The sequence below is a fragment of the Theobroma cacao genome, chromosome 1 (assembly GCF_000208745.1).
Source record: "Theobroma cacao cultivar B97-61/B2 chromosome 1, Criollo_cocoa_genome_V2, whole genome shotgun sequence".
In the NCBI taxonomy this organism is placed as follows: domain Eukaryota; kingdom Viridiplantae; phylum Streptophyta; class Magnoliopsida; order Malvales; family Malvaceae; genus Theobroma; species Theobroma cacao.
The window spans coordinates 5,831,130-5,855,375 of record NC_030850.1 but is presented as its reverse complement, the minus strand read 5'-3'; the positions used below and the strand labels follow the sequence as shown (position 1 = coordinate 5,855,375).

At 33.7% G+C, this 24,246-nt stretch overlaps 3 protein-coding genes across 3 annotated transcripts; 2 read left to right on the top strand and 1 right to left on the bottom strand.

The window, feature by feature from the left end:
• LOC18611647 (retrotransposon-like protein 1) lies at nt 4,679-7,895 on the top strand. The gene is made up of 3 exons (XM_018114187.1): nt 4,679-4,933; nt 5,399-5,561; nt 7,192-7,895. Exons 2-3 carry the CDS (start codon nt 5,442-5,444, stop codon nt 7,648-7,650), a joined length of 579 nt encoding a protein of 192 aa, XP_017969676.1. The 5' UTR covers nt 4,679-4,933; nt 5,399-5,441; the 3' UTR covers nt 7,651-7,895.
• Nucleotides 9,807-12,525, bottom strand: LOC18611646 (UBP1-associated proteins 1A). The gene is made up of 2 exons (XM_007048008.2): nt 11,434-12,525; nt 9,807-10,102 (listed from the first exon to the last, which is right to left on the bottom strand). Coding segments are annotated over exons 1-2 (972 nt in total). The 5' UTR covers nt 12,405-12,525; the 3' UTR covers nt 9,807-10,101.
• Nucleotides 15,486-22,660, top strand: LOC18611645. Its single transcript, XM_007048007.2, has 7 exons — nt 15,486-15,824; nt 16,243-16,328; nt 17,592-17,738; nt 17,832-17,940; nt 19,533-19,656; nt 21,104-21,374; nt 22,070-22,660. Exons 1-7 carry the CDS (start codon nt 15,701-15,703, stop codon nt 22,175-22,177), a joined length of 969 nt encoding a protein of 322 aa, XP_007048069.1. The 5' UTR covers nt 15,486-15,700; the 3' UTR covers nt 22,178-22,660.

The following is a 24,246-nucleotide window of genomic DNA, read 5'->3' as shown; positions in this document are numbered from 1 at the left end:
ATAACATTTGTGATTACAATATTATTTAATATCAATTGGGATGTGATTGCGATTGTCGGTCCATGTGATCATGAAACATTTAAAAATTTATAAACCAAAATCATTTTAATTGACATTTGAATATTTTGACTCAATAGTAAGTATATATGTTTTACTTAAAAAATTAGATTGAACTCATCTTCAAAATTGCACTTGATAAAGAAAGAAAAGGAAAACTTCCAAGAAAATTGAATATTTTTTCTTCACTCGGCCCTCCATTTTTCCTATAATAGTATATATTGATTGGGGGTTAGCAACTTTTTGAGACTCATTTCCAAAGCTTTATATTAAAGGACCAATTAGTATTTAGCAAAAGCAACAATAGGTCAAGCATACATGAAAATGGCTAAATTTAAAGGAATAATTAATGTATCTAGTATGGATAATCTAGTAGGAAGAGAAAAGATTGAAATGGTTGAAGAGAGGAGGATAAGTTTAAATAATTACATACGTATATTTAGGTGTGGGTGGCAATGATATGTGTAAAGGTCGCAATGATGGTTGGGTGGTGCCCTCTAATGGTTGGCGGATTCCTTAGTGAGTTTCCTTTTCATATTCTCTGTGTAGTTGTTTGAACAAAGAGAAGAATACGTCACGCAAACACTTGCTTTTTCCTATTTGTGGTGTTATTCTCAAGTGCAATGTAAAGTGGCTTGCCACTAAGAATGGCTTGTGTTGGCGTCACAATTTTGAAGACTCAATCCCCCCCAAAAATAAAATTTTAAAAAAAATCATCAAAGGAATTTTTTAGATTCTCAACTGATCACACTCCCATTACAACTTCCTTTGGTTAAAAATGAGGCGTTAGCTGCTTCAAGTGGAAAAAAATTATACATCAGAACCAATAACTTCATTTAACTGTTTGAAGAGGAAACAGAAACCGGAAAATCAAGTGATTAATAGAAAATTGATTCAATTGGTAAATTTTTCATCTAAACAGTAAATAATTTTGAATCACAATGATATTTTCTTGATACTATTCTCATAGAGGAGGAGGAATGCATTTTTTTTTTAATTGGAAGAAAAAAAATTTGAATTTTATTTTTTAGACAGTGGATCATGCACCAACGAGCGAAATGCTCGAGTGCGGGGTGAGGAGAAATGCGTTTGCTTAAATAATACGTATAAAATTAGGAAAAGTGTTTTAGAATTAATAATGATGTAGTTTAGGATACAATTAGAAGAAAAGGAGAGTTTGACGGCCACTGTTGGCCATACACTAAGCTAATCTATCATTTGCCATTTTTTATGTTCGATTTTGCAACCCCCTACAATCATCCTTCACGTCATGCAGCATTATTTTGGAATTTATTACTAGACTCTTCGTGGAATGATCATCACATTACTACATGTCTATCTATTATTATAATAATATTGGAAACCAGTATCTCCCAACTAATTTCTTTCAACCCTAAACTCACTGAGGTATAGTATGAGTAACATCCTTCTTCATGTTCTAAAAGGTTTTGAATATAACCAGTGATGAGCCTTTGGATGATTGACAATAGTATTCAAAGTCTAATTGCACTCAAATATCTTTGCCATGGATATTGCTCTTGATATATAGTCATACACACCAATAAATAAATTACTACTACATGAATTGCGGCACATATATTAATTCAAAACTAATCTTTATAGAGAAAATTTTGGACATAAGAATTGTATAGAATTTTTTTTTTAAATGAATCTTATGTACACCCAAAAATAAAGGGTTTCAAAAGGCTATATGCTTTGTTAGATCAATCATTAGTTCTTAAGGAACACCTAAATGAACAAAATATAAAATTCGAACATAAGTTTTTCAGGTCTAATTTTGAAAATTCAGATTTTGATTCATGAGATAGGTGAGTTTTATTTTTTGTCATATAAATTTTAAAAAATCCAATAATGAGTTTCTATATATGTCTTAAAAAATATTCTAATCATTCAACTAAAATTTCAGATAATTAACTTTTTTATAACTTTAATTATGATTGAGACCCGAAGTAAGATTATAATTCAATATTTTATTTTATATGATTTAATTTTGTCTATTAATTTAAAAAAATACACGCGTCTGAAACTAATTGTACAAATAAAATATTAAAAACTTTTAAAAAGATATATCTAAATAACATGAATGTGAAACCTTATTGAAGTTTGTATTATGTATTTATCAGGTCATTAAAGTTCTATAATTTTATTTCTTCACTTTCAGACTCAGCTTATTCTTTACTTAATACTGCGAAGTACTTATTAAGTGGCATTGTTCGAGATGCAGACGTAACCTTTACATAAGCTTTTGCAGCCGAAATGGTAACCTAAAAAGCTAGCTTTCTCGTCAGCCATCAAACATGATACGGTTTCACAAAGTAAAGTACAAATCCATCGAGAAAAAACGGATCCAACTTATCCACATTAGCTGTAAAGTTTTAATTTATAGTTTGTTTTTAAAATGGTTTTGGGTTCTTCATGTTTAACTTTCTCTTGTCCTTTATAGTTAATAAACTATCAACAAATTGTTGGAAACGAAACCCCTTTTTTATATCATAATGCTTATCTAAACAGATAGAAAAGCCGAGGGCGGAAAGACCATGCAGACTTAGGCTTAGCAAGACTGTTTTTTTTTTCCTTCTTTATGGAGCGTTGTTGGGGTGGGAAGCAACTTCCATGCAAAGTAGGACATTGATAGGGGTTCAAACATCAGAAGGAACTATGATTTTGATGGGGATAATAATGACTTGAACCAATTATTAGTTCAATCATTGGAGTTCCAGTGAAAACATCAAAGCAAGAATTATTGAAGCTGTCTTTTGCAATGAACATGGGCTAGAAAATTGCTCTGTTTGTCTCTGCCAAGAAGAAATCTTCTGATAACATTGATCCGGCGGCTAGGGTTGAACCTAGAAGCCTACTTTTAACAGTCAAAGGAGATGCTGGTCAGCGGTGTTTGGTGTGTTATTATACATGGCAAGCGATGATTTTGGTCTCTTGATATTCGAATCAAGATCATTTTCCACGTGGGCTTGGCTTCATATTGATAAAAAGAAAAATGATGCCAGTATTGGACTAGGTGAGTTTGGGCTGGTGTTAGTCCAGTTTGTCTCGTACCTTGTTCAAGCTGTGCCCTAGGCCCTAACCTTTCTAATTCTACTTCCCAAGCCCGAAGTTCAAAGACATTTGCAGACACCGAGAAAAGTACGTAGAATAAGATACTTTAGTCTCATGGAAAAAAGTATATATTTTAAAAAGAAATTAATTAAACAATGAAATCTAAGTTTGTTGGATTTGGATATGGGGAAATCTCATTGGCTTGATTGTGAGGATAGACAGAATTAGTTGGTTTTGAAACTTTGAATGTTGTATTAAAATAAAAAAGAAATTTTTAAAACACTAAACTATAAAGAAAAACACCATGCATTGAATTGATTTGAAGCAAATCATGGTAGGTTAGATCGGGTGAGGTATTTATTAATTTAAGGCAAAACCCATACCTTTCATGATGGAGACTGGAGAGACTATCCCTTCCAGTAAACAAACGACCAATTTGCATGAGCCCAATTTTATTTTCTTTTTTCCGACCATATTATAAAATCATTCTTGTTCAATTTTAATATTAAGTAGTCGGCCAAACAAAGCTTTTTTGACCTTTTATTTGTTTTTACATGTAAGTTTGACTTTTTTAACTCTTAATAATAGTTGAATACAATATTTTAAGAACCAATTCTTTTTTCGGGGTAAAAATGTTGTTGAACCAACTTAAAATGGTATGGGAAATATATTTTATTTTCTGAAGAAATGAGAAATTAAATTTGAGTACGAATTTGTTGGTAAAATTAGTATTTATCCCAAATCAATAACACATTCCTCGACTTTGACTCTAGAATTATTACACTGGGCCCAATTCTCAAGAGGAAAAATATGGGCCCAAATCTAGGCCATTGACTGTTACTAGAGCCTTCTCGGGCCCAATTATCATCGTCACCCAACCCCTGCCCCACGCACTTGAAAAGAATATTTTATTAAAATAAGAATTTTTGGCTGCCACCCAAATGCCGAAGAAATCTTGTTCCTAAATTCCTTATCATTTAAGCATATATGATAATACATGTGTGCACTGACTCTAATAATGAGTTGGAATAAATTACTCTCTTTCCAAAAGGTAATAAAATAATTTGACATAAAAATAATATCCCCCCACACTTCCTAAAGTAGTCAAAACTCAAAAGATAATCACTCCATTATTCTTTTGATCAGTATTCTAGTCATGTGATTGAGTAAAATGCCTCATGTCGAATGAATATATCTTTTAATTTTAGTTAAAATTGATGCCAAACACCCTTATTTAGCAATTACAACTTCAAATTTCCTAATTTCTTTTATGAAGTTAAAGTTTTAAGTAAAGTTAGTGAGTTACCGCTTTTAAACTAACCAAAACCAGGGAGGAAAGGACACGCGAGAGAGTTTGAACGATAAAGTCCAATTTTTTTATTAATTAAATATTAACAAGGCAAAAAGAGAAAAAAAAAGAAAGAAAGAGCTAAAAACAGATTTAAATTAATTAAACAGTATTTTGCCTTAATAAATAACTATGAAACCCAAAACACTTGTCCTTACTTGCAGTCCCGGGCAGCCCCGAACCCTCGATCTTTTTACATGATGCGGACGCTGCCCGCCCTGCCCGATGCCTGACTGGGAAAAATTACGGGCAGTCTCTCCCCAGTAGTCTCTCTCTCTCTCTCTTCTTGCTTCTGCGTGATTATTCTCTCTTTATCTTTTCTCCCTCTCAGGTTTCCTTGATCACGATCGGACGGTCCACAATGAACGCCTCTCATTTTGCTCGTTTCCTTTGCTTTTAGCCCTTCAAATCCTCAGATCTACTCTCTCTTCCCTCTGATCTCCGTTTCCCGGTACGTTTCCTTCCTTCACTTTCCCCCTACTCCTAATTCCCTTATTTTCTCTTCAAATTCCTCATTTCGTAACGTTTCCGATTCTTTTTAACTTTAATTATTTTCAGTCATACTGATTTTGCCATAAAAAAAACCTTCTTTTTACCAAAAAACCACTTCGACCGGCGAGTTTTGCTCGTAACTGAGAGTGGTTTATTGTCTTTTTCTTCTAAAAATAACTGTCCTTCTTTTCAAAAAAATTCTATTTTCTTTTTAGTATGATTCCCGCTATTTCCTCGTTGTTTTCAACTCTTTGCACTACTAACGTAACAACTTCTTTATTTTCATAATTTTTAAAATTTTATGTTTTTCTTTCGTTTTTTGATAAGCTATGTTCCGTACTGTACTCTATACAAACAAAGTGACAGATCCAACGGCTGACACAGCTTCAGTACAGATCTAACGGTACGGCATATTTTCTGTGCAGGTTTTTTTTAATATATTTTTTAAGAATTATCGCTGGCCGTGAAAATGGAGGCTGACCACGGTTCAATGGCAGTTACGGTTAGTTTCGCCGCGCTAACATGCGCCGGTGAAACTCTAGCTACGATGTTCTTGTCGGCTCTGGTGAAAACCCACCTTTTGGCGCTGGTAACACAAATACTAATAAACTTTGTTTCCCTTTTTTTAGTACTTTTCCATTTTGTCTTTTTATGGTTTCTGCCTTACATGCTATCTTGCGCCGTAAAACCCTCTTTTTTGCGCCTTTTCATTGGTTGCTCGCGTGTTTTGCTCTTCGTATTTTTGTTTTTGTTTAAAGTTTATCTTTTTCTTTAATATTGCTTGCTATTTTTTGCTGCGGTTTTCTCGGTTTGGCTTCAGATGAGTGCTAAAATGCGCCGTTGTAGGGCGTTCTTATGGTAAGGTGTTTTTGCCAGTGGGCAGCTCGCCTGTTTCTTTCTCTCTCCTTTTTTCTTTTTTCGTTTTGCTTAGTTTCCATTGTTTTTCGCTTTTCTTTGTTAGAGGATTGATTTCACCAATGAACAATTTGCATTTTCGTTTTTGTTTTGCATTTGATTCCTGCTAAGATGCGCCGTTGTTGATTTTTTTTTTTTTTTTTGCGAGCTAGGATCCCTAATAGATTTTCTCTGGGGTAGTTGGGGTGACTAACATGCGCCGTTCTCCTATTGGTGTCTTTTTGATTGATTATTTTGCTAACGTACGCGATGGGGAGCAGAGAAAAGAAAAGCATTAACTGTGGCTGTTTGGGGCTAGTTTGAGATTTGAGTTTCCGACTTGTCGCACGTGGAATATAGTTATTTATATAAAATCTTTTTGTCTTGTCTTGGTTTAAACACAGAAAGTCAAACTTCTTGTTAGGGAATCGAATATTCCTTGGATAATATCCTTGACAAATCATTGGACGACACGTCACAGCCGGTCTGTAACAGAAATTATGAATTTGTCTTTATTTTGTTGGAATGATTTAGTAATCATACTAGACTAGATGACGATATTTTGGTTTGAAGTAAACATTTCTTACAGGATCAGGGTATATAACACAGACAGCCAAGTTCTCTGGAGATTTTATTCTTTTACACTGTGAGACTATTGGGTATGACTTGGGTTCCAAAGGGACAAAAATGGAGGAGTCCAATTCTTCTTGCCCCGTAGGAAGAAAGCATATTTCCTAAAGTTGGGGTGTCATGACATTTGCTTCTAAGCAACAGGAAACAAGAAAAAAAAATTATTCCCATTGTTGCTGCCCCTCACTTTTGCGTAAAAAGGGTTTTATAATCTCTGTTCCAAGATGCTTACAAGGATTGATGCTCTTACTTTTCTTTCCATATTGCTCAAAGATAATATACGCTTTCAAAGTACAACAGTTAAGTTTTTGTGAAGCATCTTTGATTCGGTTGTACATAGGATAAAAATAGAATCCTATACTCATGAAGCTTCTTTGATTAGTTGTTTTTCCTAGCCTGTAAAGGAAGCAGAGTCTGATACCTGGCAGTAAATAATAAAGAAAGATACTTACCAAAAGGAGAATGAAAAATCAAAGCACAGGTTTTTGCTTGTTGATTATGCAGTATCAGTTTTGATAATTGCACAACCAGTAAATCTGCAAGTGATGATTATCTTGTAGCCAAGAGCCTTGGCAATCTGTATTGTCATCTTACATAGCTTTTTATTTTGTTGCTTCACAAAGCTTCAGTGTTATTGCTTATGTGGTTTCTGCTTGACCTGTACACTGAATGTATCCCCTTGACATTGATTTCAGAACTCCTTTGGGTTGCTGCTGACTAATAAACCTAGAGTCAAGGGAGACCACGCACGAAACCAGCCTAAGCCAGAGGATGCTGATGGGGAAGATGGCAATGAAGATGACAGGGAAGATGATGATGATGGGGATGGTGGCTTTGGAGATGGTGAAGAGGAGCTGTCCTCTGAAGAAGGTGGGGACTACGGCAACAATCCTAACAGCAACAAGAATAACCCAAAGAAGGGACCAGGAGGTGGAGCAGAACAGAATGGAGAAGAAGAAGATGATGAAGAGGATGGTGAAGACCCAGAGGATGAGGATGACGATGATGAAGATGATGATGATGAGGATGAGGATGAGGAAGAGGATGGCGGAGAAGAGGACGAGGAAGATGTTGACGGAGTAGAAAACGAAGATGAGGATGAGGACGATGAAGATGAGGAAGCCCTCCAGCCTCCAAAGAAGAGGAAGAAGTAAACTAAGAGATTAGTGGAGCCTCCCCTAAATACCCTTTTTATGTAACTGGTTCCTCTAACATTATGATCTTATTTAGCCACCGAGGAGGCCATTTAGGATAATGTTTTCACGCATAATCATTTCATTTTCTTTGCACAATTAGAGTAACTTAGAACTGTTTGAGCAGCGGGAAAGATTGAATTGAGAAAATGTATGATTCCGCTACTTCTCATAAAGTCAATGGATATGATAGTTTTGCTAGCATACTTTCAGAATATCATTACTTGTTTATATTTTGGTCAAAATAATGAAATGTGGCATTAATTGAATCTCTGGTAAGCCACACAGATAGCCTATGTCCTTACGCCTCAAGCACCCAGGTTGACATTTCTCAAAATGAAGGCTTAAGCTGTTAAGCAGGTGCAGGCACAGGTTGTAACTATTTGAATAAAATTATCCTCAGATAAGTTCAGCTAGCATAGTCATGCCAGGAAGAGAACATTCTATTACATTATAAGGAAGAGCACATCATCTCTTTAGTCCTAGGATCACAACTTCAGCATCTAAAAGCATCCAAAATTTCTGTAGAAAATACAGAAACTTAATGGCTCTACTGAACAGGGAACAGAAATTGCTAAGGATTGTGCAAGAATGGTCATAAATCTATCTGGATAAACTGCCAAACTAAATTCCCTTGATTGGTCTCTAATAGCACTATGCTTTATTATGTAGAAGCAGATTTAGACAAGTTGTATAATTAAAAATGACGCCCCTAAAATTATAAGTTATAAAGCTGGTTCTAACTTCATCCTGGGATTAATTCAAGTCCACTAGAATCATTTTGGACGGTTCACAGAATTTATGTTATTCTGTGAGAAAAATAAGCCAAAGATGTTGATCAATCTATAGAGCTATGGGCTGGACCGGACTCGGTTAACACCTTAAAATCCTAAACCCAGACCCACCCATTTAAGTTACATATATTGTTTTTATAAAGTTATATTAATATTAATATATTTAATATGTTCACAGGAAGGCCTGAACTAAGCCTTAAAAGTCTAAGCCTGATGAATAGCCCAGCCCATAAACAGGTTTACTAATCTCCAATTGCATCAATTCTTAGTTAGGAACCCTTCATATCCCTTCTTTACTACACCTAAAAAAATAAACATTTTTCAAAGGGGAAGGAAATTTCTAGAATGTTGCTGACATATTTTCAAGGTAAACACTGATTATTCTTTATTCATCTATTTCATAAATTCTTCTCATTAACCTCAACTCTCCAATTCCCCTCCCACAAAAGAAAAAGGTAAAATGAAATTAATAACACACAAACACAAGAGTTTGGTTTGATCACCCAAAAAAGGGAGAGAGAGAGAGAGAGAGGAGGAGGGACGGGTAAGAAATTCAGACCATTGAAATTTGTTTGGTATTGTGACCAGGCTGACTTGGTAAGGAAAGCATAAAAGAAACATTATTCCATGAAAACGGGATCAAAATGGGAAACCACATAAATACAGGCATATTTTGAGTGGTAAACTACAATTAGTAACTTAAATCCAATCAACATAAAATAACACAAACAAAAAAATTAAATCCAATCAACATAAAATAACCCAAAAAAAAAGGCCTTGGGGCTTTCTTGAAACTTGAAAGTGATTTTTTAATACTTAAATATTGGGTTCGCAATGTTTATATAGTATTTTTTAGTAGTAAACTACAAATAGTAACTTAAATCCAATCAACATAAAACAAAAAAAAAAGGGCTTGGGGCTTTCTTGAAACTTGAAAGTGATTTTTTCATGATTAATTATTGGGTTCTGCAATGTTTATAGAGTACTATCATAATTTAACAATGACTCATTCATAAATGTGGGAAAGAAAACTGATAAAAAGCTATATAAGCATACCTAATTAGAATAAAATAAATCCTTTAAATATTTTAATTAGACACAAGGAGATCTTTTCTATAAGCAGATTAGTAACTATTGAGAAGGCATGTCTGCATGTGTATTCAAAATGTGATCATTTGAACCATAAGTATGGAAGGTCATAATCCAAAGTAAATAAACTAATCACATTCATCAGCTTACTACCCCAGATCTCTAGATAGTAAATGATGGGAGAAAAAAACCTTGATGTAATAAGAGGAAATTCCAAAATGAAAGAGAAAGCTGTAATGCCAGAGAATGAAGAAATTAAAATTTAACAAAGGAAATCTGAGAGTTGCCATTGTTTACAAACTTGGATGTTTAAGAGAGAAATAAAGAAGAAGAAGAAGTTGAAAAAAAAACAAAGAAGAAGAAGATAAGAAGAGCAATGGTCCTGGTCCACCAAGTTCTATTTGAGCTCAGCAAAGTTTGAAAATCTAAACCATAAGAAACATTGTCAAACTTCAAATTTTTCCATAGCAAATGACCATGAAACATTTCCCAAAAGTGCATGAACATCTTGAAACTCAGCTGCAAATCATCTGCAAATATGGAGTCCAAGTGATGTAATGGCAATAAAACAACATAAAGTATAAAATGCTTCTCTGGCAAAAGCATTTTCTTCAAACTAAAACTTTTAAACAAACTAAAGCTTCAAAATATAAAATTTGACATAGCAGATGCCAGAAAAACTGATGGATAAATTTCGCAACCAAAATTAAGAAATAAAACACTAAGATTATTCAAAGGGAAAGAAAAAGAACACTTAGATCCAAAAATAGCATAACTGGATGATTGACCATTCCATAAGTAACCCTGAATGAAGGTTACAGACAGCCATTTAATGCAAGCAAGGCTTCTAATTGCACAATGTGCCAAAGCCTCAAACAAAGTGAAACAAAAGAGAAACACCTTAAAGTAAAAATGGTATGATTAGGGAAACAACTGTTAAACAGACTAGCCCAGGAAAATGATTTTACGAAACTTCTAAGAAGAACCTTGTATGTAAAGAAATTGTAAGCTAAATTACCAGTAGTGGCAATGCAGGGAAAAGCCCACGTACAAAGAAAGTGAATTGGGTCTAAATTGTTTATGAAAACAAACACCAAGACATTACAGAGTCAGTGGAACAGGTTGATGGAATGAGATGAGAAGTTTGTCAGAGCGTGAAGAGCAAAAATGTGAGTACCAAAAACAAATTTTACAAGAAAAAGGAAGAAGTGCTGGGCAGATAGAAAGGATGAGACATAATGAGCAAATTAAACTAAAAAAAAAAAAAGATAATATGTTAAGACATGTGCAGGCTCAACAAAAAGGAGGATGGTGTTGGTGATTATCTGTATGTTATGTGGACATGTCAGTTTACCCTACCTCTAACATACCCTTGTGCAACACTTCTGTGACACATTAAATTTACTAGGGTATAGCACTTAGATCCTCCAAATCAATCTAAAAAATTGCCAAAAACATGGCATACCCATGTCAGTTACATACCATACAAGTATTTGACAATTGATCTCTAGTCCATGTAACATAGGAGATTATCGTTATCATTACTTATTAAATTAAATTAACTTATTAGCCACACATAATTATAAACTAATGCAACAAACAGTGAAGTAAACTGTGGATTGACCCTCAATATCTACTATGTTAAATCCATCTTAAAGCTCCAAATATCTAACATAAATTGCCAAAAAAAAACTAATTTGAATCAACAATTAGACCAAAATTCAATAACTCAAAGTTAAAAATATCCAATTTAAACAAATAATATATACTCCGATCAACATATGTAATAAAACTACCTAGTATAAAGTTTGAACAAACATATAAGCTAAAATTCAGAATGGACAACAAATTAAAACCATACCAAATGTATGAGGGATACCCAGAAAAAGCCCCGGTCGTAGTTTTGGCCTGACCTCTCCTTGCCCCTGGCTGCTGCTCAATTTGCGTATTTGGATATAAATATTGTAGCCCTTGACCTGCCCCGTACTGACCTAGCAATGACGAATTTTCCCTCCCAAACGCTCCTCCCACCACACCCACGTGGCTCGTCACCGCCGACGGCACAGCGGTAACCGCCATCTTGCTCGTAGCCCCCAGCGGCGTCACCGGACTAATTTGGCTCCCTAATAAGCTCCCATAAATTGGATTACTATGGCCCAACAATGGGAAATTCTGCGTCGCCACCAACGCCTGCGGCTGCTGCTGCTGCTGCGGGTGTGGCGGAAAAAGTACAGCTGGCTCCGCCACGTTTTTGTTCTTCACATCGGCCGCGTTTTTATGGTGGGTCTGGTCTGAATCCTTTGCAGCCGAGATGGGGCCCACGGATGCCAACTGGCATGACGTTATTCGGTAATTGATTTTCTTTTTCGGCTCTTTCAACGCCTTGGAAGCCGATTTTCGTTCCTTGAAGAGAACGAACCCGTAACCTTTGCATTTGCCGGTGGCTTTATCGACGATGACGTTGCAATCCTCGATCTCACCGAACGGTTCGAAGGCCGACGCAAGGGACTCACGTGTGGTCTCCCACGCAAGGTTATGGACGAAAAGTTTTCGATTAGCGGCGTCGCTACCGGCGTAGCGGCGGACAAAAGAGAGGAACGAGGAGTTTTCGAGTGCGACCGCGGAGATGAGATTGATGAGCTGGTCTCTGGTGTAGTGTTCCAAGAGCTCGGAAAGGGTTTCCGTTTCCAAGTCGGAGTCGGAGGATCCGGGTTCAGATTCGGGGACTGTTGGTTTTTCGGAATTGTCGGGTTTGTTTTTTTTTTTTTTGATGGTTTTTTTAATTTTTTTATTGCTGAGTTTTTGTTTTTTGGGTTTCTGGATTTTCACCATCGTCTGAGAAGAGGAATCGAAGGAAAGATGGGAGGCTGAACGGAAGAAGCCAACTGTGTCGTTCAGTTATAAAAAGGTGAGTATTTTCTGGGTGGCAAAATTACAGACGCAGCCACATAAAAACCTGTCCTTTCAAATAAGTCCTCAAATTACTTATATAAGTTTATTGGAAAAAAATTGTCCCCGATGTCCAGGTGGCGTAGTTGGTTCCTCCAACACTTTCCAGTTATGTGAAAAAATGAAATTACTGAAAAGGGTTGGGTATTGAAACGAAAGTATCAATTGTTTTTTCCAATAAAGAGAATTCAGGACCCTTCTTAAAAGGGCACGAGCAAATAAGGTGAGTGCATTTATTGGGAAGGATTTGTTGGATCCTTGTCTATTCTTTTAACTGCCTTGGGTTTGGAAAAGTATAGAGGAAGAGATTCGTTAATTAAATATAAAAGATTTAAGTGTATTTTTAATTGTTTAGAAATAAATATAATTTATATCAAATATATTTTTTAATTATTTGCTAAGTACTATAATTTTTTTTTTTAGAAAAGATAAAAGTAGATTCAAACATTGAATGTAAATTTTTTGTTATATATCATGACCCATTATCATATGTGATTTTATAATATATATATATATGTATGTGTGTGTGTTTTCATGTAACTCGTTGATCATGTTGAATAATTTTATTTGACACAAATTTTTATATTTTTGTAACTTTTGATTTCTAATTTTCATTCTCTTTTATGTTATTTTGCTATTTTCTCCTTGCCTTATCCAATAAAAACCTTCATTTTTATTAAATTTTTGGTTTTTCTTCATATTACCAAAAAATTATAAAAAGGGAATTTATTAATGATCAATCTTTCCCATGAATAGGCAAGGTAGAATTTTTATTTTTCTGATGACATAATTTTTCTAAAAATTGGCAATAATATTGTTAATTGGCAATAAGAGTATTAAAAAAATTGACAATTGCTTTAACATGATAGCTTTTTAGTATTATTTGGTATGAAGAAAGTGAAAGCACATTCTCTATAATATGTCTAATTAAATTACATTGTATTGTTTGTTTTATAATAAATCACTACAATGTAAGATTGTAATGCAATCACATTACAACCAATAAATATAATGTGATTACAATCCAAAACCAATACAATCACATTACATTGCACTTTGTAATGTTTTTAAAAATATTTTTACTATCCAATTTTATTATTTTATTAAAAATATTTTTATAATATTATAATTAAAATAAAATAATTTAAAATCTAAAATATAATATAAGAATTAGATATTAAAATAAAATAAAATATAAAAAATTAAAATTTATATAATATCGGTAAAAAAATTAAAACAAAATATATAATATAAAAAATTATATTAAAAATAAAAATATAATATATAATATTATAATAAAATAAAAATAAAATATATGACATTAAAATATATTTAAAAGATAGTATTATATAAAAATTAACAATAAAAAATATAAGTATATTAAACTTATATTTTAATAAATAATGATAATTTAAAAAATTAATATCACATTTTCAGTAAAATACTTGTAAGGTAAATATTGTAATGTTAATTTTTTTTATATTTTAATTATTATTTTATTTATATATCAAATACTGTAATATTATTTTTATTATAACATTATAAAGTACTTTTATGTTAATCAACGCACACTCACATAGTTTTTTCTAGAAACCATTAATATTCCATGTTAATCTTTTAGTGGGATGACATCTTTCTCACTGCTGCAAGCATTTCCAAAGGGGTATCTAACCATTATTCATTTGCTTTGGGTCAACGTTTATTTAAATAAAAATAAAAAATGTTTTCCCAATATAAAATTGGCAATAATATTTCCAATGTTTTCCCATTAATTATTTCCTTATTTATCTTTAAAACTGTTTGCATTATTTTTTTTTTTTTGAGGTGTAGCCGCTGATTTGACGCAGTAGAGCCGGCGGAAAAGTGAAGGCTATACAGCGACACGGAACACGGCATGGCTTAGCACGAGTAATGGGGTTGTTTGCATTACGATTATCTACAACTTAATAAATTTAAAAACGAAATAAAAAAATACAATAATATTATATAAAGAAGGTATAAAGTTGACGAAGAAGAAAAGTTGACTCGGACAGCCTACCTTCATAACGTATGGAATAATACTTAAATTTACAAACTTACCAAATTCAAATAAAATACCAAATCTATATTTGAAAATGCCTAAATTCTACAAGTTATCAGATTAAAATAATAATAATAATAATAAAGAAAAGAGAAGACTAAATTTTTCAAAATTAAGAAAGTTAAACTATATCATATAATATAGTTTACAATTTTGTTATAAAATAATATATACTTTTCGATCATATATATGTGTATGGTTTAATTTATACGTTTATATTAACACATGCATTAATACTGTTATTTAAATGTACATTTAATCATTCTCTTTGTTTCATACAATTGTTTCAAACACATTACCAAAAAAATTAGTGTTTTTTATCATTTTGCTGAAATAATATTTATTCACTTAAAATATAAAATATTACAAGACTTTATTTTTTTGAAATAATAGTAATTTATGTTTTTAAATAGTTTAACATGCTTTCCAACTCAATAAATTTGTAATAGAATTGACATAACTTTAAAATACATATTAAGATTGAATAATAACTATAATAATTTATTTTCCATATTAAAAGTTGAATAGTAGTTTTATTATGTTAAAGTATTTTTTATATTACAATTTTAAATTATTAATTATTTATATTAAAGATTCATAAATTCTGAAGTACGAGATCAAAGTTAGTTAATATATACTCTAATATAAAGGGATAAAAAAGAAAAAAAAAGAAAAAAGAAAAACCGCCACACGTGCAAGAGTGAGTGGAAAAACTGCGAGTGTTTGGCCCAGTTAATGGGTAACGTAAGCAGAGAAAAAGCCGGGGACATGTTAGTCAAAGCAGACAAATCGATGGTTATTTTGGGAAACCCAAAATGCCCTTCTTTCTGTTTTTATATTTCCTCCCAAATTACAAAAAGAGAAAAAAGAAAAAGACAAGGAAAAGGATTCCATATTGTAAAATAAAAATAAAAATGCAAAAAGAAAATCAGCGACGTTAAAATTCCTCTCTCTGAAACAGTAGCAGCAGCTTTAAGAAACAGAGGAAAACAACGAGATTTCTCTTTTTGTCTGTAAATTTCTAGTTTTTAAGTTTCAATTTCATATTATTACAATTTTCAAAAACGACTCTGTTTTTTCGTTTCTCTGTTAATCAACAATGAGCAATGAATCGGAAGAATTGCCTCTCATGGCTCCCCCACCGATTACCGAGCCCAGCGAGATCGACCTCGAGGCGGGTCCTGCCGATCAAATTCAGTGTCGAATTTGCCTCGAAACCGACGGTATATTCAACTTTTAAGCCCTCATTTCATCAAATTTTTATTTTCTTTTTTTATTTGTTTTTACGATTTTGCTTCGAATTATGCTCATTTTGCTTTTTTCAACACCTTTCCCTAGAAAAACTTCCGGTCAATCTAATAAATTATATTAAAAATTCAGTTACGTGCATCAGTCTAGGGCTACCGAACTGATTGGATTATTAACTGAATTTAGAGAGGAAAGTAGTAAAATTGCACTGTGAAGCTTTTGCAATTTCTTTTGTTTACATTCCAGTATATATATTTTAAAAAGATGTTGTGGACGAAGAAAGTCTTACACAATAATGTTAAATAGATCAGGGGAAAAAACTTAATTTTTACCGCCAAAGTGTGATTTCACGGAACTTGTGCTAATAGTTCAATGTGCAATGGTTTTCCTCAGGTAGAGATTTTATTGCTCCTTGCAAGTGCAAAGGAACATCCAAATATGTACACCGCGAATGTTTAGATCATTGGCGAGCTGTAAAGGTATTGATATTAATAGCCATTTTCTTCATTTTGGGACTGAGTAATTCGAGTGCATTATACTTTACTTGTACTATGGTTTTCTAGTCGAGCTTAGGGATGTTTATGTAGCTGTTATTTTATTGCTTTGCTAAATTGCATCATTCAAGTGTTCGTTTTCAGACATCATTCAAATATCTAACTAGTTATCATAATTTTGATTCTATTTCTTTATTCTGCCTCTGACTACTAACAAAGTAAAAATTGGACAAATATACAACGTCAAGGAGATTTATATAAGCTACATTAGTCATTTGTTTGAGAAATTCTAAATTTGGGTGAAAATCCAGTTTTATCTAACAGTATTAGATATCAGCTTCATCCCCCCACACCCCCAGCGTAGTCAGTAGGTCTTGATCAAAGGCAAAGGCACGCACGCTATAAGTGTTTGTCTATTCTTTGTAAAGGTTTTCCTATCAATGGTTCAATACCATGTATGCTGATTTACCTCCCAATGCTTAAATTCAATTTGATTTTTAGTTTTAAACTAATGAGCGTATATGAATAAATAGTTTCAGTTTTTCCCCTCTACTGTGATCGTAGTTGTTGCCGTGATAGCTTCCTATGCTGTCCTAGATTGGAAAGTATTCCTAACAGAAATTTGGTGAACTTGGTGCGGTAAACCTTCAACTGCCTGAACATCAGCATATAACTCCAAAATCCAAACACTGAATGATCATCCTAAGTCAAGTATGATTTGCTAAATTGTAATAGAATTTCAAGAAATGTAGCTATATTAGATTATATAAAAAAATTGGTAACTGTCAAAATGGCCTTAATAGTTGAATATTACTTCACTCCAAAACTGATATCCTTGGATCTACCTTGGCCAAGATCAGAGAAAAAGTAGAAATATAGAAAGATAAATATATGGTTTGAACAGTAGTAGGAGACTTACAAAAACATGCAACAAGACAACCGTTGATATGAAATTAATTCTTTCTTTGCTAATTTATTCATTGACCTATGTTGCTTATGTATTTGAAGAATACCTACCTCAAAATACGACCAGTCAACAGGACAAAGTTGGTTTTAGCTGGTTATGCGCGCATGTATCTGTCTACACACAGAACACACGCATTTAATGATAACCAGTCAAAAGGAGGGAATTGGGAATTGGTGCTAGCTTGTTATCTCTATATGTGTGTGTGTTTTTCATGTGCTTTGCACTATTCTCCAACTTCCTAGCTACCATATCTCATAATGTCATTTCTTTTTCCTTTGCAGGAAGGGTTTGCATTTGCTCATTGCACAACCTGTAAAGCTCCTTATCATTTGAGAGTTCATGTTGCTGCTGATAGGAAATGGCGAACCCTGAAATTCCGATTTTTTGTGACCAGAGACATTTTGTCCATATTTCTGGCTGTTCAACTAGTATGTAATCGGTATTTGATTGTTAGCTTACTTCAGCAATTGAAAATATGTTTCTTAGGTATAATGCCTGGTTCTTTTGTTTTCCATGCTCAGGTCATTGCTTCACTGGCATATTTGGTCCATTTAATTGACAGTTACCAGCAGTCATGGCTCCGCCTTGCATGGGGTTTTGATAGTGAGCTAAGTTTCTACTATATATGTGGTAAAATCTCCAGAACCTGAAGTGATATCATGATTATGTGTGTTACAAATGATACAGTTTGTTTTAGTTTCCTTGTAAATCATAGTGGTTTCAGTTCATGTTTTGAGTCAATGATTGATATATATAGGAGGAAATGGATTGTTTTAATATATCTTCTAAAAGAATTGTTAATAATGTAGCACAGCAAAGCAATTTGTGTAATATTTCACAAACTTTCTTATGGGACAGTGCTGCTTCCCTTGGCAAACATTGGGATGGATTTCTATTGAATTTAAGTACCAAATTCCGTTAGTTTGAGAAAAAACTTATATGGTTTGTAATGTGTAAAGGTAATATTGGAAGTAATTACTTGCCTTTACATAGGAGGTTTGCATGTAAGGATTGTCTTATGTTGTTAGATGGATAATAGTTAGTGCTGAATCCTCGATTGTGAGCTAAAGCATACCATATTTCCTGAAAAGCGGTTTATTTGAAAGTAAAGAAGATTACTTCTTTTGTTAGCTCAGCAGTAAATTTATTGATTTGTACTTTTTTTTTCTTTTTAAATTTAAATTGGGGAATCAAATTGTACTCGTGATAGTTATAAATTAATTTCTATCCTGAAAATGCAATCTAAAACTATTTACTCTGGCCTATGTTGAAGCATTTGTAGAATGCAATGCTAAAAAATGAAGTCCCGTCATGATGCATAATGCTGAATAAATTTTTGAGTTTGCTGCAGAGGAAGTGAAACAAAAATATAGGAAGTTTATGAAGTAACTTTTGGGATTGGTTGTTGACAAGAAGAGTTTTTAGTGAATTCTTGCTCACTTTAAAGGCAAGCCTTTAGCTGCTATCTTATTGAGAGTGGCCTGGTCAGTATACTTGTATCATATCTGGAGGGCTTGAAACTTGAAGAAGTTTGGCTCTGATAATATTCTGCATTTTATTATTTTTTATGTAAAGATTCATTTAAGTGGTGTTATTAGATTGCTGACTCCCCCAATGACCAGGTTTTAATGTAATAATTGGAACATTGTTGTAAGGGGTAGCCACTAACGTTTCTTTTTTCTTATTTTTATGTTGTTTTAATAACAGGTTTTCCCCTGCTTCTTGGATAAATACAATTCTAGTAACCCAAAAAAAATGAACTTTTGAGATTGAGCTCAGAGGGGTGGAAAAGGCATTAGTTTGGTCTTTAGTGATGCAATAGTAATTGCATATATGTAGAAGACTAAAAATATTGTTTATGACCTTAAGTTTTGCAAGGTATCGTCAATTTTTTTGGTGTCAAGCTCTATTCACTAAAATTTGAGTGATGATTTCATTTTCTGCTCCAAGTTGGTTAAAGTACCAATGCGAACAAAATTTAGGGATTGCTTGTCGTTTTTGTAGTCTTTTACATGACATCTAGTCATCCAAAACTTGCTGTGGATTTCTTTCTTTGAAATTTGGCAAACACTGCTCGGTAAATTGACTACAATATTTGAAGAAAATTTGCAATTAGCTCGCTTTGATCCTTTAATAATTTTTTACTTGTGTGAATATGACATTATCCCAGATTGGGTGCTGTCTCTGTTGCTGATAATTAACAAAATGATTGTTGAATACAGGAGCATTACTATTTTTTGCTTTGCTGGGGCTATCAGGGTGCTTTATTACATGTTATGATCGAAGAGTCCGCAATGATTTGGCTCAGCCTTGTCGAGAATTATGTCTCTGTTGCTGTCAGCCAGGGTATGACTACTGTATTCTTGCAATCTCTGATGGAAGTTGGTGAATTATACTTTCAGTTTGATATATTAGTATTCATCAATACTTTGCTAAAACTTTGTTAATTATGTATTGATATGCTAAAGGAGAATGAATTATCACTTACTTTACTTTAACAGGTCAACTTCTGTGATTTATCATCTACCTCATCTTCTCTTTCTCTTCCACCCTACCCCTTCTCTGTTGGATTTCATGTCTCATGATTTATATAGTGGAGCACCTTTCATGTTTATCTCATGATTGATATATATGCTTGTGCGGAAATTTGCACTCTACACATGCACAAATATGTGAAAAGCAAGTGGCAGTTTGCACCAAATTCTTCATAATCATCATAGTGTTTAAAATATTTTGCATGTGTTATACTATGTTCCATCTCTTTAATCAATCATCCATTACTGTGCAATATGCAATTCACTTACTCATTGCATAGATATACTGGTAGGCTTCCTTTGATTTCAAAGGAAATGTATGCTCAAACTGTCAATTTTTATATATTTGGAGACATCAAATGATCTTTTTTAATCCCCCCTTTTCTCTTTGCAGATTTGTCATGTGTCATTTATTTGTTTATTGATTCAGCAAAAAGAGGAAGATTAGCGATCCTTTCTAAGTTAGCTAATAGTTGTTTTCTAACACAAAACAAACTCCACTTTAACCTCTTCCCAGGTGTTATTTTAACATCCTCTAAATTTGCTCAAATCACCTGACCAGGCTTTTTTTTTTTTATTACTTCTTCTTAAGGTTTATTATGCTGCTGTGTACATGTTCTTCGTTGGAGCATAAAAGATGCCTCTAACTGATGATGTCTTTGGATGTTTTGTCATGTAATTATTGCTGTATCTTCTGATGCATTTGTGCTTACCCTTTTCCTTCTCCTTTTGATACTCATCACTGTTTGCTTTCCTGTTTCCTTTTAGGCTTTTTATTTATTTATTTGTTATGTGTGGCTTGTTATTTATCTATTATGTGTCGTCTGCATAGTTCAGAAGAGTCTCTCCTGTATTGCACTTAAAGTTTGAAAAGCATATTGCCTTTGTTTTTACTCATTGTATTGATTTACCTAGTTCTAAACCCTCCCACTTCTCTTCCTCCTTCCCTTCCCTGTGCTCCTCTCATTGTTATCCTTGTGTTATGGGGTTACCATTGTTATCTCTCCTGACATTGAACTGGGTTACTGGGGATATGGAATATAACTTTAAACAGTCTGAATGTATTGACGGGTACGGGGATCTGATTTATTTAAGAGCAGGTTGCTTTTGCTCCTTATTTATATGATATATAAGCTATTGAAGTGGTGCTACTGATGTGGATGAAGTACTTATATTTATCATTTACTAATTAATTTGTTGTGTGATTATTAGGGTTCACTGATCATATTATTAATTTCTTTATTTTCTAAATCTTGCAGGATGTGTGCAGACTGCCATTTACCTGGCACTCTTTGTATGTGGACTGACTGTACGACATGCTTTGAAAGCTGTGCTAGTGCTGCTACTGAATGTGGTTGCCTAGGAGGTGCTGGTGAAGCAGGGCTGCCATTATTGTTCATAATGGCTTTGATTGTGCTGGGACTATTTACTGTGATTGGTATATTTTACAGTGTTTTGGTGGCTACAATGGTTGGACAAAGGATTTGGCAGCGGCACTATCACATACTCGCAAAAAGAATGCTGACAAAGGTGAGTTGCTCTGACTTGTCTTCAGCTTTTGTTCATGTACTGCTGTATCATAAGGACAATTCTTTGGGGCATTAAACCAATTAGTTCCAACTGAACTTTTTGAGGGAGTTAATATCTAGGTCCTAGTTTGTAGATGAATAAACCCGCTTCTATGGAAGACTTGAACTGAAAAGTGAAAAGGACTGAATATTTTCAATTTGTTCCCTTTTGTTTTATGGTTAAACGTTCTATTGAGTTAACGGCTTCTATGATGGGATAGGCAAAAAGCTTCATTCAAGGTCCTATTGTGGGCTTGTCAGAAAATTTTGTTTAAAAATAAGTATGTTAAATGTGTTAAAAAGAAGATATGTTACATTTCACTGCACCTGGCAACAATACTCATACACTTTAGGTTCTCTTTCCACATTTAACTTGTTTCCGTGTTAACGTGAAGTATGTCAATTGACGCTGGTTGCTTATTTACTGTTCATTTTCCAAATCTTAGATGAAGGAGATTCTGAGGGAAATCCATTTGATTCTCATCCTTTTAATTGTTTCATCTCTAAAATTTTAAAAATGATCTCCCAAAATATAATTTGAATACGCCGCATCACTCTTTGTTTCTTTAAAAATGTGGCTATTTTTTTTGTTCCTTTTTTTTTCCCCTAAATTGCTGTACAGTTTAACATAATTTTGTTTTATGTGTACTCTATTAGGAATATGTTGTTGAGGATGTTGATGGTGAAATGACTGGATCTGACTGGTCTCCTCCTCCTCTTCCACCTGAGCATATCCAGCAGCTGAAAACGCTTGGCCTTCTGTGAGTTTAGAATTATATTTTGTCATTGACAAAAACAACATACTGTAAAGATGGACTGGCTCCCTATTTTGGTAGGTCAGTCTTCACCACAGGCTTATGAAGCCACTTACTCCAACAGAGAGTTTTATGCAGTTATCAAGCAAGAAAATTTATAAAGGTTGTCGATATCATTCAGTTAGAAGTATGTGAATTCTTAAAATTTTTTTTGTTTTCACATTCCTGTAATGGTTGCCATTAGTTTCACTTCCGTGAGGAAACTTGGAACATGGTAAGATAAGTAATAACTGACAACACATATTTCAAAGACATCCCATGCTAATGGTTTCCTGCCAAATATTAGTAACCTCGTAGAGATCCTGAGAGTGGTTCCTTATGTAACCTATTTCATTCACATTAAATGGGTGTTGGTGATCCCTTCTCTGTAATATGTACTCATTTGTTAATGTATTACCAAACCTGAATATGGTGATTTATATGTTTGCTGATATACCTTCTCTCTCTTTCCATTTTGTTGCTACATGTCCTATGGTTTCACTGTGCCATCCTTGCGATGACCTTATATCTACTTAACATGTTATATTCTGCATAAAACCTTGTTACACTGCAAATTGTATGTGCTATACATGATAAACATGGATTGGATGAATTGGATTGTTTAGGTTTGGTTGAAATTTGGTGCTTGTACTCTGAGAGGGAATTGAATTCGAGTTGGGATAACTTAAGGCTATGGATGCATCAGGTATGAATTCCTGGTTATTCAAGTGTTATTGGATTTCGAAGGGTTTAGTTAGACAGCCTTTCCAGTGAGCTCACTGATTGCAGATGGTTATGGATATAGAACAGTTTCTGTGGAGTAGTACATGTAGCAGGATTTTGCTATAGTTATTTGGGATTCCATGAAAACAACCCATAATGCGAAATGTCCAGGTGAATCCCACGGCATGTGGCCTAACTGCTGAAAGGAAGGAGATGGGGTGGGGGACTAGGCTTCGTCCTAAAAACTGACGAGGGTGAGCAAACCACGTGGTTGCCATGTGGGAACACGCAAACAATCCATTTCAAGACAAAATAACGAACCCAAAGAACAACGACGTGCTTCCTTATAATGCAGTTTATTCCTAGCCATGTTTTCATGAATTGTTAGGTTCACGGTCTTATTGTCTAGGATTTAGTTTTAATCTTGGGTTTGGTCCACTGAATTAGGTTCAAAATCTTGATTACTGGGGAACGCGGATTGATGTGTATATCTCTTCCTCGCAAAATTTCTTTGTTGACTTGTTTCATCCAGCTCTAGAACAACAGGATCCTCCGTCCACCTAAACAAAATCCCTCTCACACTTTCTTATCTTATTTTTCTTTTTTTAATTTTTATTTGCTAATTGTATATTTGGATTTGCTTATTGAATCTTACCTCTTCTTTTAAAAATAAATTTTTTAAAAAAGACTTAGAATAAGATTCATTTTGATAACATTATTTAAAAAATAAAATAAAAGATTTGATCGTAATAAGCTTTGAAGATCTTATGTATAAATCAAATTAATTTATGTCATATTAACTCGTATATATGTCATATATTATGTGGGTGAAAATGAACAATAAACCAACTTAATGCCCTTTATAATATTGGATTAAAAAAGTAGTATTTCTTTCCTACTAATTTGGATTAAAAATCAATAAACCAAGATTTGTTTAAGTATCTAAACTCGACGGGGAAGGTTACTGGAACTTTCGTCGACAATTTCCCCACCAAAGATAACACTACTGCAGTGACAACCTTGTTTTTAATTGTCACCACCCAATAAACAAGAGACACGTGTCCAACATTTCACCGAATTTAGGCTGCACGCCTTGACGGGTTCATGACACGTCACCCCATTTGCGAAATTGCCCTTTGGAAGTGTTGGTGGGGCAGCCGCCGACAAAAATTTAGCGGTTTTGCTCGGTTGTTTTGTTCTGCCCAAAGGATTACTCGGAAAAACTACTGCTTCTTTAATTAACGGAATTGCCTCCCCTTTTTTGCTCCTGAAAGCAGAGTTCTCTTCAGCCCTGTACAAGGTGCTACTAAAGTTTTA

Excerpts from the sequence above, each read along its gene's own strand:
- LOC18611645 (XM_007048007.2), top strand. The coding sequence starts at position 15,701 with ATGAGCAATGAATCGGAAGAATTGCCTCTCATGGCTCCCCCACCGATT. Across the intron at positions 16,329-17,591 it reads ATCATTGGCGAGCTGTAAAG|GAAGGGTTTGCATTTGCTCA; the intron begins GTATTGATATTA and ends TTTCCTTTGCAG. Across the intron at positions 21,375-22,069 it reads CAAAAAGAATGCTGACAAAG|GAATATGTTGTTGAGGATGT; the intron begins GTGAGTTGCTCT and ends GTACTCTATTAG.
- LOC18611646 (XM_007048008.2), bottom strand. The coding sequence starts at position 12,404 with ATGGTGAAAATCCAGAAACCCAAAAAACAAAAACTCAGCAATAAAAAA.
- LOC18611647 (XM_018114187.1), top strand. The coding sequence starts at position 5,442 with ATGGAGGCTGACCACGGTTCAATGGCAGTTACGGTTAGTTTCGCCGCG. Across the intron at positions 5,562-7,191 it reads AAACCCACCTTTTGGCGCTG|AACTCCTTTGGGTTGCTGCT; the intron begins GTAACACAAATA and ends CATTGATTTCAG.